The 16,554-nt window shown below is 35.0% G+C and overlaps 1 protein-coding gene across 2 annotated transcripts; it reads left to right on the top strand.

Annotated features, from left to right (window-relative positions):
* Window positions 1-5,718: 5,718 nt before the first annotated feature.
* LOC131653980 (outer envelope protein 80, chloroplastic-like) lies at window positions 5,719-15,814 on the top strand. Of its 2 annotated transcripts, none has more exons than XM_058924346.1 (17): window positions 5,719-6,405; window positions 6,793-6,886; window positions 6,989-7,071; window positions 7,257-7,354; window positions 7,482-7,551; window positions 7,903-7,993; window positions 8,771-8,852; window positions 9,110-9,145; window positions 12,030-12,183; window positions 12,273-12,413; window positions 12,673-12,740; window positions 12,838-12,916; window positions 12,991-13,106; window positions 13,225-13,372; window positions 14,414-14,483; window positions 15,125-15,292; window positions 15,478-15,814. In XM_058924346.1, the coding sequence occupies exons 1-16, from the start codon at window positions 5,887-5,889 to the stop codon at window positions 15,277-15,279; spliced, it is 2,004 nt and encodes a 667-aa protein (XP_058780329.1). In that variant the 5' UTR covers window positions 5,719-5,886; the 3' UTR covers window positions 15,280-15,292; window positions 15,478-15,814. The 2 variants fall into 2 exon arrangements, with proteins under 2 accessions (XP_058780329.1, XP_058780328.1); XM_058924345.1 differs by having other exon boundaries at window positions 15,489-15,814.
* The last annotated feature ends 740 nt before the right edge of the window (window positions 15,815-16,554 follow it).

A 16,554-nucleotide genomic window follows, 5' to 3' on the forward strand; every position in this document is an offset into this window, starting at 1 on the left:
CTGTTTTGACTCTGATGATATTCAAACGTCGTATTCACAAACATCAGATCAGAAGGAAGTACAGGTGGCAGTCTACGCTGACTGACAAAAGGAACGTTAAAGCTACTAAAGGCTACGTCAGTAGACACAGCGTGAACAAGGCTCGAGGTAGTTGACAAAAGCGTATAACATTAAATGCAATGCTGTACGGAACACGCAAAGCATTAAATGCATTCAACGGTCATCTTCTCAACGCCTATAAATATGAAGTTCTGATAAGAAGCAAGGTTAACGATTCTGCACCAAAACAACTTATATCAAACTTGCTGAAACGCTGTTCAAATCTAAACTCAGAATCTTCATCTTCATCAACTCACTACATTGCTGTTGTAATATCTTAGTGAGATTAAGCTTAAACGTTAAGAGAAATATCACAGTTGTGATTATCGCTTTTAAGAAGCATTTGTAAACTCTTAGAATTGATTACATTAAGTTGTAAGGAACTAGAGTGATCGTGTGATCAGTATACTCTAGGAAGTCTTAGCAGTTGGCTGAGCAGTTTGTAACTAGAGTGATCGTGTTGATCAGAATACTCTAGGGAAGTCTTAGGAGTGAACTAAGCCTAGAGTGATCGTGTTGATCAGTAGACTCTAGAAAAGTCTTAGAGGGTATCTAAGCAGTTGTTCCCGGAGTGATCAGTGTGTGATCAGAAGACTCTGGAAGACTTAGTTGCGGACTAAGTGGAAAACCATTGTAATCCGTGCGATTAGTGGATTAAATCCTCAGGTTGAGGTAAATCATCTCTGCGGGGGTGGACTGGAGTAGCTTCGTTAACAGCGAACCAGGATAAAAATAATTGTGCAATTTATTTTTATCGTCCAAGATTTAAAGTCACACTTATTCAATCCCCCCCCCTTTCTAAGTGTTTTTCTATCCTTCAATACCCTCTTTCACCAGAGGGTCAGGTATTCTATTTTTCACTCTCAACCCTCATTCTCTGATAGCTACTAACTTAAGCATCGGAGAACCTTGCAGGTACCCCCCCCATCTTGCTCTCCAAGCCAGATTCCGCTGCCTTGACGATTCTCCTGATCAGGTACCATCAGTACAACACATTACTTCCTTTTTCTATAGCTTCCAGCTTTAACATGGAAGACAACTTTCGAATAGTACGTACATTTTGGGAATAATGGAGTTGTTCAAGCATACTGTTGTATTGGAATCTTCTTGAGAAAGTTTGTTGATCTTATCTTCAAATGATGTACTTCTGATCTGATGACTTTTTATCTTTGTTCTTCTGATGACTTTTCTGATGAGTAGTTTAGAAACAACTTTGTTATGATAGCATGAAAATATCATAGTCATTAGGAACAAAACTTTGTCTTTCAAAAATAATAGCAATAACTTTTCTAAGGTACGACGCATGATGTAACACCCGTATAATTTTAATCTTTAATTTAATTTGGAAATTGAATTAATGTTAGAATTATGTTGATTTATGGAAAATAAAATTAGAAAATAAAAGGTTTAAGGCATTGGGCCAATGTATGATGTTAGCAAGAAAGGAGGTGTGAGTTAGTAAAGCCTTTTTCTAATTAAAGTTATTTTTCATAAAACAAGAAGAAATTGGGAAAAAGGATAGAACGTGAAAGAACAGAGAAGTTGGAACACGAAGAACATGAAAGAACAGAGAAGTTGGAACACGAAGAACATGAAAAGAGGAACAAAGAGGAAGATACCAAAGATCAATAAATTTGGCTAAGGTAAGGGGGACTTTTCCAATTACCATCTCTTATTGTAATTATGAATGATAGTGCATGATTGGTTGTGTTGTTGAGTCAATTTGATTTGTATGTCAGAGTTAGGTTTTGGGGTTTTAAGAATTTATTAGAAATTGGGTTTTTGGTGTATGAATTGATATAAGATGATAGTCTCATAAGTATGAATGAATCCTATGAATGAAAGTGTGAAATGGACTATTTTAGACTCAAAATCATGGACTGATAGGAGTGAAAGCGAGTGAGAATTGGACTGGTACGAAGTTGCAGGTTCTGGGTAATTTCTGGTGTTTCGCGTATGAAACAGTGTCATACGCGAATGGAATGAGGCCATACGCGTATGAGGGATAATCCCCAGGGGCAATACGCATATGATACGCAGCCGCCCTGTCCCAAAGACCCTGTGCTGGTGATTTGCGTATGAGAAGCGTATGGGAGTGGTCATACGCGTATGAGAAATTTTAAAGAGGATTTTGGTTCTGATGATACGCGTATGAAGAGGCTGATACGCGTATGAGATGCTCTCTGGGAAATTTTGATTCTGGTGAGATGCGTATGATACGCATATGATGAAGGGCGATACGCGTATGGGCTAGGTCATACGCGTATGGCTGCTGTGTGTTAAAATTCTGTTTTGTGATTTTCTTTGAAAGTTCTATGATGCGTAACTTTTGATCTGTAGGCCTGTTTTGAGTGTCGTTTGATGATGATGAACCTTGCGATGTAATATTGTGTTTAATAATGATTTGAATTATATTGAATGATTACTAATATACATATGAACATGCTTAATGATGATGATGATGATAAAAGTATGTTGTGTATATTGCATTCATTTCATAGTCATTTGATGAGGGCTGAATCCTAATGATGAGAGGATTCAGTGAAGGGCATAATTCCCATTGTGTAGAATTTGTGCCGGAAGGACCGTATCTTGATGATGTTGGATCGGTCGGTGGGTTATTCCCCTTGACGATGTTGGTACCACATGCATAGAGTCAGTTGCACTCATATTCATGAATTTGATAATATAATTGAATGTACTTCATTATTATGATTGGTAATGTGTGTTTGTGTAATGATGGATTATCTAGATATAGATGAATTGGGTGAATGATATAACTATTGATGTGTTGTCATTTATAATGCAATAATATTTGTTAATTGCGAATGAGACTCACCCTTACATTATATTTTTCAGATTGAGGATAGCGGCTTCGACTTGGTGAGGATTAGCTCATGAGTCAATGTGTTATTTAGCGTCGGGTCATGCTCTGATAGATGTAACACTGAGGAACGCAATGTCTTTTTTAAAGTTTATGACAATAACTCTGTTTTGTTTAATTTATTTTGAGGATTTAAGCATTGATGACGTGATGCCAAATTGACGATTTAAATTCCGCTGTGCGAACATGAGATATTTGATTTATGAGTTATGTTAAGATGTTTCTTCAGTGAATGCATGACATATGACCGATGATGTTTATTTTATTAAGAATTGTGACGCCCTTGTGCATGTTACTCTGATTTATTTATTTAATTGCCGCGGGGTTTAGAAGGGTGTTACACATGACTTCCTAAATCAAATATGTATCTGAAGTAAGATAATTGATTTTAGGAGTGAGAAAGAAATTATATAACATTACATGCAATAGTGTCAGAGTCTTTCAGAAAAGAACAATGTCTTTAGATATTAATGCAACAACGTACCTGAGGAACACGTCTTGATATTTGAACTTTGAGTCATGACAACTAATCTATATTTCTGATCTTTGATCTTTATCAGCTGATCTTGACTATGTCATAAGAGTTGAAAGCAACAACTCTTCTGACGAACATATCTTGACATCTTATCTTTGAAGCAACAACTTGTATCTGATGTAGACTTTGTTTTCTCGTCTTGAGATTATAGAGACTCCTGAAGTAGCAGCTTATGGAGATGTACACAAGATATCCTCTTTTTGATTAACATTCAATATTCTTCAGAACTACTGATGTTTCTTCAGAAGTGGAAAATAGTAGTGTTTCTGACGACAACATATCTGATAATTCTTTAGACAACAGTCCTGAATCACACAGAGCTTCTGATCTGCATTCTTAAGAAAACATTAGAAATAAAATTGTTTACATATAAAATATATGTATTATTATCATCAAAACTTATAGATAAAGTGCATAATCAAATCTTGTTATCACATTATCTCCCTTTTTTATAATGACAAAACCATGTATTTTGATGTAACAATTTTACAAGGTAATATCATAATCTAATTTAAAAATAAAGAAGAAAACTTCCCTTGAATAACATAAGCTCCCCCTGAGTCAAAGACTTATGGTTTAGAATGAAGGGATATCTAAGCATTGTTTAGAAAACTCCCTCTGAGTTAAACAATCTCCCCCTGAATTTAAAACTTAAGACTTTTACCTGACAAGCAGAGTTTTCTTAGCATAATTACCAAAGATTAGAATTCTGATTTAAGCATGTGGAAGCGATTGATCAGAGTTCGCTTTTTTCAGAAATTCTTTCTTCTTAAGAACCTTCTAATCATCATATAGGTTCGTTATCAGAGCTTGATCTATCAGACCCTTCACAAGGTTTGAAGTTTGTTATTAACACTTGATCTCTCAGAACATTTTAATTAGTATAATTTCCTTCACTGGAGTTTGAACAACAGACCCTTCAAACAATAGAAGTTCTTTATCATAGCTTGAATGTTTGAACCTTCTAGACTTTAGAAGTTCCTAGTTCATTCTTCTGATGTACTTGAAATACATTATATATATATATATATATTAAGCAAGCAATGAGATCATCGAAATAACATAATTACGCTTTCTCCCCCCTTTTTGTCATAATAAAAAAGTTTTAAGATATTACTAATTGATTTTAAATTTGATAAAGCACAATCAAAAGGAACAAATAGAGACAAAGAGTAATTTCCTTATATTGTAGATTAAGTCTAATATACAATACCACCTTGATGCGTTTGAATGGCCTTTCATCTCCTCGCTCGTGGGGCTCTTGAAGGGTATGATGCACCCTCATATCATAAATGGCGGGGAAATGCTCATATATTCAACACTGATAAAAGAAGACAAACACAATAAATAATAATTAAAAGATGTTATTAGCAACAATTAAATAAGAGTTAAAGACCAAATAATACTTTATAGTGACTCAAATAACTAATAAGATGTATGGTCTCAAAGACAGTCACAACTTCAAGTGTTGTATATAAGATGGTCAATGCAGCGCACCTCTCAATACCACCAATTTTCAAATTTCTAACACAGTACTAGAAATTATGAAATTTCTAGAAAATTTCAAACATTTTTTAACCACAAAAAATTCAGCAATTTCCGAGACAAATATGTATACAAACATCCCGAAAATTTTGAAATTTCCAAAAAATTCCAAACATTTTTAACCTGTCAAAAATTTTACAATTTCTAGAACAAGGTAAATGAAAAACTCCCTAAAGAGAAATACTTGTATGGACATGAACCTAAATCCATATTTTTAGGAACAACCAATGAAAAGAGAGAAAATATAAATTTATTTATATTTTAATTTCGTTTTTAATTGGCAATCATGGAGGTGTTTGAGATAAAAGAGGAGAGAGACAATTTTATTTTTAATTTTTAAATAATAAAAAAAATGTGATTGATTGTGTGTAAGTTCAGGTGTCGTGGTTGTGTCTATGTAAGTATTTTCCCTCCCTAAAATCATGAAATTTTTGATTAAAAAAGATTTCAAAAATACCGAAATTTCTGTAATTTCCGATAAATATCTAATGGATTGTTCCAGCAAATTTTAAATTTTCGATAAAAAAAATTAACCTTTTCCATAATTTTCAGTAAATTATTAAAATTTCCAGTAAGAGAGATTTTGAAATTTCCATTAGCGTCAGTTAAATTATCGACATACCAAATATGATATGGGCTATATTCAAAGCCCAGCACAATAACAGGCCCACCTCCGTCTTAACACTGAAAAACCTCGTCGGAGAATCAGAGAGGCGTGAGCGGTTAACGAAGCAGCTTCAACCGCTGCAAAAGCAACCACCGCACATCACTCTCTCCACATTCAAATTCTGCATATGCAAAACGACGCATAAATTCCACTACAATGCCTCGAAACGACGATATCCGTTTCGTTTCTTCTTCCATCAAAATCCCTCTCCCTTCCAAACCCCTAAACACTCCTTTCAAAACCGCACATTCACACTTCACCAACGCAACCAACTCGTTCTCTCAACTCATTCACTCGTTCAGAACTCACTCCACCGAGTTAACCCGCTCCGTGTTCCGGAAATCGCACTCTCTATGTTCGGCGACATTATCACTCACCGACGAGAGAAAAGGCCTGTCTCTTTCTGCGGCGGAGGAGACACAATTGAAAACTCGACAGAATGAAGAGAGAGTTTTGATCAGTGAAGTGTTGGTTCGAAACAAAGACGGCGAGGAACTCGAGAGGAAGGACCTGGAAGCGGAAGCGGCTCAGGCTCTCAAAGCCTGTCGACCTAATTCGGCTCTCACGGTTCGCGAGGTGCAGGATGATGTTCATCGGATTATCAATAGTGGATACTTTTGTTCATGCGTTCCGGTTGCGGTTGACACGCGTGATGGTATTCGATTGGTATTTCAGGTATAATTGAAGTGTATATAACTGTTTCATGAGGATATTTAAATTGAATTTTAGAAGATTTGAATTGAAATTTAGTGTTATAGTGTTGCATGTTTTAATGTGCATTGAATTGAATTTGTTAGTGATGATATTTGGATAGTTATTTGAGTCCTGGTTTCTCGTGGTATAAGGTAGAACGAAATCAAATTTGTTAATTGATGGTATTCGATTGCTATTTCAGGTATAATTGAAATTTAGATAACCGTTTTATGAGGATATTTGAGTTGAATTTCAGTAGATTTGAATTGGAAATTAGTGTTATAATGTTGCATGTTTGAATGTACATTGAATTTTGTTTATGATGGTATTTGGATATGTTATGTGAGTACTGGTTTCTTGTGGTATAAGGTAGAACCAAATCAAGAGTTCCAAGGATTGGTATGTGAAGGAGCTAATGTTATTCCAGCCAAGTTTTTAGAGAACTCTTTTCGAAATGGACATGGTAATTTATTCCTCTTTTTCCATAACTGTGCAATTGTAGTCGTGGATATTTTTCTCATGTATATCATTTGTGGTTCGCAAACTTACGTGTTAAGTTGTCCAGGGAAAGTTATCAATTTGAGGCGTTTGGATGAGGCTATATCTTCTATTAATAACTGGTATATGGAGCGTGGTCTTTTTGCCATGGTAAAATCCTCTTAAATTCTGTTCGAACTTCAAAATATAGTCCTGTTTTGGGATAGGTGTGAATTTAGAGTTCAGGTTAATTTTTCATGTTTTAAGTAATCTTAGCAACAAAAAGTATCATCTAACTAGTTTTCTTTGGTAGTTGACCATTTTTTCTTTTCCCCCGGCCTTGATCCCTACATTAGGTATCAGCTGTTGAGATTCTATCTGGTGGTATCCTAAGATTACAAGTTTCAGAGGCCGAGGTCAATAATATTTCCATACGGTTTCTTGACAGGAAGACGTAAGGACCTTCTTTCAATTTTGATTCACACACACATAAATACACTCGTGCACTCAAATATACCTATGATGTTTTGTTATATATTTTTGTGGATAGATTTTCTGTACTAGTTTGATTTTATATGTAGGGGTGAGACTACTGTTGGGAAGACAAAACCCGAAACAATACTTCGGCAAATTACAACCAAGAAGGGGCAGGTAGTTTCTTGACAGAGCCCTGGATATTCCAACAATAATTGTTCATAGTCTGTTACTACCTAGCTTTTGGAAATTTAATGAAGAACTGATATACATTTAATTTGCGCGCAAAACTGCAAATCAAGCCAATACGTCGATAATTCCATATTTATCTAATTTAAGTTTTAAAACTGATTGTGAATTTGTGATGTTATTTTTATCGAATTTGGTTGTTGCAAACATGATAGCAATTGATATAGTTCATCAAAAGAAAAGTATAGGATATTTCTCTCTTCTCTCTTTTATGAAACACACCTTGATTTTGCATAGTCACTGAAGGATTTTTGGTGTCATCTGCAATTGTATTTTCAGGTCTACAGCATGCATCAGGGAAAAAGAGATGTAGAAACTGTATTAACAATGGGGATCATGGAAGATGTTAGCATTATTCCCCAACCGGCAGGTAATTATACATACAGAAAATGGGCTTTAATTTAAGGTGAATAATTGTAACAAAGAAACACAGTCAGTCTAAGTGTTAACTGTTAACTACACTTGCCAAGATGTAATGCAATTTCTTATCGGGGCTTAAATAAGTTTAGCATCTTTGTTCAGCATTTTATCGTCCTAACTCCTGCCAAAAGTTACTTCGGTACTGTTTGATTACCTTATAGCTTATGGGATCATTTCAATTTAAGTAGTTATTCTTCACTTACTCAAATGTTTTCATAAGTTTAAGGGTTTATAGATGAAGTTAAATGAGAGAGTTTATGAAAAATAAAAATGTTGAAGCTTTTTTCAACCTCTACAAAAGCTTCTGTTTTAAAATTCAGTGTTTTAGTAACATTCTTTTATATACTTTTTTCATGAATGTTTGTGGAGAAGAATCATAAAGAAAAAAAACGCAGAGTTGTTCATGCTATTTTGGAGAGAAACTTTAAAACTGTAGCTGTTGAAAATACAAGGCCAAAGCAAAAGAAGAAAATGAAACATTGACATTATTCACTATTTGAAAATATAAGTAGCTGGCTTTTGTAGAGTTTACTAGTGCAGAACAGGGCTTGAATAAGTTAGTGTTCCTCGAGTGGGGCCAAATATTTTCTTATTAGCTCTGCTAGTGTTATTGCTATTCTGTAAGGGCTTATATATTATTCTCAATGAATGGACACAATCTTTTCTACTTTTGTTTTTGTTTTCCTCTATTGGATCAATGGTAAGTATATATTTTGTTGTGTTATAGATACGGGGAAGGTTGACTTAGTGATGAATGTGGTGGAACGTCCTAGTGGAGGATTTTCTGCTGGTGGTGGGATATCAAGTGGGTAAGTGATGCGAGTCTAGAGCATTCTTAAACATTGCTTAAATTTAGTAAATATGCAAATTATCTCGTCCTCCTTTACTTATTAAAAGTTCTCCTTCCTCAGTAAATTCGGAAGTTATTGAAATCCTCCTTACTTTAAATTTCAGACAGACAACCATCCCTTCAAATTTTTAAGTGTAAACAAACCAAAGGGGAAATAAGCACAATATTTTTTTGTTTTGGTTACTGTATGATCTAACTAGCCATATACATTTGCAGGATTACAAGTGGTCCACTCAGAGGACTCATTGGAAGGTAAGCTTATTTTCTTGTCGACTGGTGGGTGAAGTTAATGCTTTGTCTTTTAAGGCATTCTATACTCGCTTTCATCAAATAGCCAAAGTTACTTTCCTTCAATTAAAATCGTTTTAAGGGCTATTTACCTCTGCTGCTGGCTCCATATACTGCTAGTGCCATAAAGTATTTATTCATTTCATTGTTAAATATTACATATGCCCCTTATATCTGTAAGCGCACTGCCTCCTGTACACAGTTTTACATCTGATAAAGCTAAGCCATATGAAGATTTTATATGATACTAACTTTATCATATCAGTTTATCAGCTCTTTACCTATTGGTTTATTTAATTTAATTAAAAATATAAGACTAGACAGCACGCCAAAATTTTCTGTGTTTGACTGGAAAAATAGTGATGGGACAAAATTAGTTCAGTAAAGACAAGACAGGGCAATTGATAAACGCACTCACAAGAGTCAAAGTCAAAGTTATCCCTTCTTTTCTCTCCATCCTCACTTCCCACCACTTCCCGATGAAATCCTTATCTCTTATCAAATCTCTTGGCTGTACTTAGGTTACACAGGCAAGTACCACCACTGTCTAATTAGAAATCTGGTGACTGACAGCGGCATTCACAGCTCCTTCTCTTTCTGTCAAACTTTTTCTAATATTCTTGTTTGGGTTGCTGATGGCAATAGCCACACAGCTGCTTGCTGACTATGAAGCACAATCACCAGACATGACATTGACATGTTGATATCAGTAATATTTTAAGAAAATGAATTAACCGAAAGTGACCACACGTGTTGGTGTAATGTTGGACACTGGACACACCTGTTGGTGCTACAGAGCTTGTAGATGCTGCATGGACAACACCATAAATGCCACAACAGCCCCTCTAACACCAGCAGTTGATGAAAGAAGAGCATACCAGAACAGAATGGGAAGAAAGAAGGAAGCATTGGTGATTTACAACTATCTAGAGTGAAGAAAAAACCAAACCAACAAAGGAATATATCAATATATCATAATACATTTATATAGTGGGAACTATTGACTTTTTCTAGGACTTCTCAGGACATGGATCTTGAAACAAATGTCTCCATGATAGTTTACTAAGTCTTAAGATTTTGATTTAATTAATAAAATATAAAAATTAACACGATAAATATTAAATGCAACTAAAAATGATCGATAACATCAAAGCTGTGACTGGTTTCTCTGAAGGACCCCTTCCCTTCAGATATTTAGGAATACCTCTTTTGAGCAAGAAGCTCTCAGTGGGGAGTTGCATGATCCTTGCGGAAAAAATTGTTGCCAGAATTCACCACTGGAGCTCAAAGCTTCTCAGCTTTGCAGGAAGAACTCAGCTGATCAAAAGTGTCCTGTTTTTGACAATGAACTTTTGGATGCAAGCGATTCCCATTCCTAAGCGAGTTATTATCATAATTGATGCTGTTTGTCGCTCGTTTCTTTGGACAGGTTCTGGAAATATCACTAAGAAATCCCCCATCTTGTAGAAAAATGTGTGTTCTCCCAAAAACCAAGGAGGCCTTAGCTTAATTTCAATAGAGGAGTGGAACAGAGTCACATTAAGAAAGATGTTATGGAACCTTTGTAGCAAGAGTGACAGTATGTGGATCAAGTGGATCCACTGCTACTTTAGCAAGGGGGAAAACATAATGGAGGTGCCTATAAGGAACTCCTGTTCATGGATCCTTAGGGCTATTTTGAAGCAAAGAGAAAGAGTTGCTCAGTTACCAAACTGGCCCAACATTATGCAGCAGCAAAAGTTTCAGTCAAAAGATCTATCAAGCCCTAAAAGAGCTTGACCAAGAGGTAGGCTGGGAAAAGATTTTTTACAGTTACTATTCAAGGCCTGTGGCTCTCTGCATTCTGTGGATGGCCTGCCATGGCAGACTGGCGACTAAAGATAGGTTGTGTAGATTCTCCCTGCTGGACAATGATGATTCTTGTCAGTGTCAAGGGAAAGAATCTGTACAACACCTTTTTTTTAGTCTACTGTGACAAGAAGTTATTGGCAGGAGATCTTGATCTGGCTGCAGATTTCTCAGTCCTAAAGGATGGCATGAAGAGTTGGATTGGATAATTGGCCAAAGCAAAGGAAAAGGTTGGAGGGCAAGCATTTTCAAATGTGCCATTGCTGAAACAATATATGGTCTGTGGAGTCATAGAAATAGTATCTGTTTTGGTAAAGACATAAGTAGAACTAATGTTTGCCAAAACATCATAGATAACATTGTTTTTAGGACCTGGAACAACCCTATGCTTAGGAAACAAGTAAGCATCTTGATGATGCCTTAGGTTGGGTTTGGTTGGTTTTTTCCCTTAGTCCTCAAGGAGCTGGATCCTTAGATCGCTATATTTGAACTGTTTTTTGGCTAATAAAAGTTTCTTATTTCCAAAAAAAATAAAATGATCGATCACATTAAAAAACTTAGTATGACAACAACTTAATTTAATTATAAAATAACATTTGGAGAACTTACAGATGTTAAATTTACATTTGTGTTTTATAGTGCAAAACAATTGTTTGATAGTATTTTGGGGATTTTAGCAAACTCTAGATTATTTTATCATTCATGTATGCTTCTTAAAAATATGCACAAGTTTGATGTATTGATAACCAAACAACATAAGAAATAAAAAATTGTATCATGGCTTAACTACTTGTCCTGTACAGTGTACAGGTCTGTATGCGTTTTGCTACAATGTGTTGTAAATCACACTCTACGGCACGGTTTATTTGCCAATGAAACAAAATAAAGCTGTTTTTGCTTGACTAAATGTTCATATTACATATTGCTTATGCCTAATGGTCCAACTGCCACTGGCTTACTCATGTTTGATCCACTCAACAACATTTTGTTCCCGTTGCAGCTTTGCGTATTCTCATAGGAATGTTTTTGGGCGAAATCAGAAACTCAATATTTCCTTAGAGAGGGGCCAGGTTGACTTAATTGTTCGTGCAAACTACACTGACCCTTGGATCCAAGGAGATGATAAGCGAACATCTGGAACAATAATGATTCAGGTAATATCTAAAGGTTTATTTGTTAAACCTGCTCTTGATGATAGAAAGATAAGCATTGTGTTTGCTGATATTTAATCAATTTAATTTAGAATTCAAGAACGCCCGGAACAATTGTTCATGGTAATCAGGATGGTAGCAGTAACCTGACCATTGGCCGCATCACAGGTGGCATAGAGTTGGGTCGACCCATTAGGCCAAAGTGGAGTGGAACAGCCGGATTGATTTTCCAGGTGCTTCATTAAACTGCTTTGGTGGATGTTATATTATGTCTTAAGCTGTAACATTTTTATTTCTAATTTTAGTTTTTCCAAGCTACCTCTATCAACACCTCTTGCAAATTTAGTTTTTTTCTAGTGTAGTTAAACCGTGTATTCACTAGTGAGGTTATTCCTGCCATAAACTACAGTATCCAGGTCCCCGTTGCTTCTATGTTTATTAATGCTACTGATTTTTTTTTTTAACTTTTATCAATTATCTCTATCATTTCAGCGCGCCGGATGTGACAACAATGGTAATCCTATCATTAGAGATAGTTACAACAGTCCTCTTACTGCAAGGTTGTAATCTAAGGAAATGCTACATGTTACTTGTTTTGGATAGTATGCTTATGATGACCTTATGCTGTTCCTAACTTCTGTCAGTTTTTCCTTGTAGTGGCAATACCCATGATGATACATTGCTTGCGAAAATTGAGACTGTTTACACTGGTTCTGGTGAACACGGGTCTTCTATGGTTCGTTATGAACTGAATGCAGTTCTTCAATTTAAATGTAAATGTTTTTGATCATTACTTGCTTGGTTTTGCAGTTTGTCCTAAACATGGAACAGGGGCTTCCTGTTTTGTCTGATTGGTTATCCTTCACTAGGTTGAATGCACGGGCTAGGAAGGGTATTGAGATTGGTCCTGCTCGTTTTAATTTAAGGTATGAATTACATGTATTCGACCCCCTGAAGGAAGTAGTAACCAGTGCATTGTTTACACTTTATATTAATGCAAAACCTAATCTTATGTTTTTCCGACTTCAATTGGTTCACTGCCAGTCTCTCCGGGGGCCACGTGGTAGGCAATTTCTCTCCCTATGAAGCTTTTGCCATTGGTGGAACAAATAGTGTGAGAGGCTATGAAGAAGGTGGTGTGGGTTCTGGTCGATCGTATGTTGTTGGCTCCGGAGAAGTTTCTTTTCCTATGGTACTTGAATTTTATTTAGTCTTTTCCGGTTCAATTAGGTTAGCTTTTCCTGTGTGCTTATGCGCAAATCCTTATTTTCAAGTCATGTACCTGCTTCAACCCGACTATTTCTGAAATTTGTTACTGAATTGTGTGATTTCTTGGAGTAGAAGATAGAGAATAGAGTAGAAGATGCCTTATTAGTAGAAATAGCTGTTATGAGTTAGAAAGTGTTAAAAAAAAGTATAATCCAGAAGGAAAAAATTTCAGGTCCAAAGAAAGGGTAAAAGTAAAACAGAATAATGTTGAGCATGAAATCTGATGAAAATTTGTGAAGAAACTCTTCCGAAAATTTATGCCAAGTTGAATCTGACGAGCGTTGTTGAAGGTGTAAAATTATAGCAATTGGGAAAAAAAATTGTATCATTTGATATAGAACTGACACGGTTCCAAAGTCGAAGTCCATTATGATCAATAAATATTACACGAACTAACTGCTCAATTCTTCAATTCTAGTCAGCAATTCCCAATTCACCAAATTTTCACTGTAAAAGATTATGTGATGACTAATATTCAAATTACTAAACATTTGTCTCCAATCCCCTGTCCTATAAAATCCTTATTTGCAAAGCCCAAAACTAAATACATACACTACTGCCAACTTATAACAGTAGCCATGGTTGGTTTATTATCGAAGAATAAAATACAGAATGTTCATGTAGTCAACTTTATGTATATAATTAATAATATAGATGGATAAAAGACAACCTGGTACCATAAAGTTCCTACCATATGGGGTCAAGGGAAGGGTAGGATCCATTTGAGATCTATTGAAGGCTGTGTTACCTTTCACCAGTAATAAACTGATTCCTTCAAACCCATAATCTTCTAGTTACATGACAAGGATTTAAACAGTTGTGCCAAGACTCCTCTCTTCATATGCCTATATAAATTGATGATTAAATAACTGTTGCTTATATCCTTGTACCTGCAGGCACATGCATTTCATTAAAACTAACAGAAAGAAAAGAAATCCTGATCCTTTACTGTTTATATTTGCAGATACGGCCTGTAGAAGGTGTCATATTTTCTGACTATGGAACTGATCTTGGATCAGGCTCCACTGTCCCTGGTAGGTCTTGATTTGAATTTTTTTTTAACTACAATTCATTTAGTTTATTTGATTTGAAGATTAATATTCAAGAGATCACTCAAATGCACATGAGTTCTATCAGTAGACTTGTCAGTATTTTATAATGTTTGCAGTCCAGAAAGAACTCCAAGCACACACTTCATATCTAACACTTATAGATTAGAGTCTTTTATACTAAGGGTCTGTTTGAATTGACTTATTTGAGCTTATCTTATAACATACATTCTGTGACACTGTTTAGAAGAGCTTATTAAAACAGCTTATAGAAGTATTCATAAACTTTTGAGCTTATTTTTATTAGTTCTCAAAGATAACTTATGAAAATAATTTAAATCATATATAAAAATATTTTAAATTTATTTGATCTTTTGTTAGAAAAATAGCTTATACAAGCTATTTCACAATGTGCTATAAGCCCAAATAAGCTGTTTATCAAACAGGCCCTAGTAAGATCCAACTTTCTTGGCTTATGTCTACTACTATATCTTCAATATTATTTTATATATAAATAGACTTCTCAACTGGTAGTGTTTCTTTTGATGTTTGCAGTATGGTTTATCTTGATCCTTAATGAGCATATATTATGAGGCTTTTGATTTATTTTTTCTTTCTTTTATTAGGCGACCCTGCTGGAGCGAGGAATAAGCCTGGAAGCGGATATGGGTACGGGTTGGGCATCCGTGTTGATTCGCCTTTGGGTCCTTTGCGTCTTGAATATGCCTTTAATGACAAGCAAGAGAAGAGGTTTCACTTTGGGGTTGGCTATAGAAACTAAACGTCCTCTCAAGGTTTCAATTCGTTTCTTTTTGTATGATTCTTTTTTTGGTTTGCTTGCATGGGCTTTTTCCTTATTTAGAAAGCTCTGTAAATATTTTCTCTCAAATATGTCTTCAATTCAGCTAATGCTTCTCTAAGTGTTTACCCGTAGATAGATGAAATGGCTTATTCTGGTTTGCCTCTTTCGTGATTTGAGATAATTTACAGGATTTGCATGATTAGTGGAAAGTGGATCGGTCGTGTAGGTTCTTTACATTATAGGATCGTATGAAGAGAAAGATGAAGCATCAAAAAGGGTTCTGACTTCAGAGTAGTAACCAACTATTCAACATTTGGACTACACCTGACTAGTTAGCTAGCTAGCAGTAGTGTAGATGATCATCAACGTGTGAGCTGTTGCGATCAGAGGTTAATGAATTATTGGATCCTTCATTCCTACTGTAGTAGTATAATTGATAATTCTATATTTTTGTAACAAAAAACTACACATCAAGGAGTTATAATTTTAAATATATTTAATCCATTTTTTGGAAGTCTGTTTGTTACTGTGACAATCCTAAGAAACTCAAATAAACAACTAAGGGAAATACACAAGTTATGAAGAACATAGAGAACATAGAGGTCCATCACTAGACCACACTATACTCGAGGCCCCTAAATTAAAAGCAGGAAAGCAAAAATTCTTTAAAGGGTTAATTATTTGCAATATTTCGCATTTTAAAATCATAACCAGACTTTTTTGGTCATAATTTCCCTTCTTTTTGTTTAACCTTTTGCTGGAAAAGTTAGATACTTAGATCCACTGTAACATGCCCGTATAAAATCCAGAGACTAACAATTCAGTCGGTACACAACTTTGTAGTTATCCTATTAAATAAATGTTTTAACTTTTCTTCCATGGAAAAAATGGTGGTACTTTATGCAAAGAATTATAGATTATTCATCCATCAAAATTATGTTATGATTAGGACTATGGAATTAATTAAAATAAAGAAGCTTCATAATTATTAATTTTTCAGAAGGCGGCTAAATTTATCACTCTCCTTTTCAATTTATATACTCTTTAATCTTGACATATTACTTCATAAAATAAATAAACATGTTTTGTACATATACTCAGCTAGTATATTTATCACTTTGTTATTTTACTAACTAGAGAAAAAGGAAATGAACAAGTTCTTGTAAATTAAAATAATTGTTTCTGAAAAGATTCATATTCAATACATTACAATTATTTTATCCATATGAAAACAAATTATGTTAAATCATATGT

Source organism: Vicia villosa, linkage group LG2 (assembly GCF_029867415.1).
Source record: "Vicia villosa cultivar HV-30 ecotype Madison, WI linkage group LG2, Vvil1.0, whole genome shotgun sequence".
Classification (NCBI taxonomy): domain Eukaryota; kingdom Viridiplantae; phylum Streptophyta; class Magnoliopsida; order Fabales; family Fabaceae; genus Vicia; species Vicia villosa.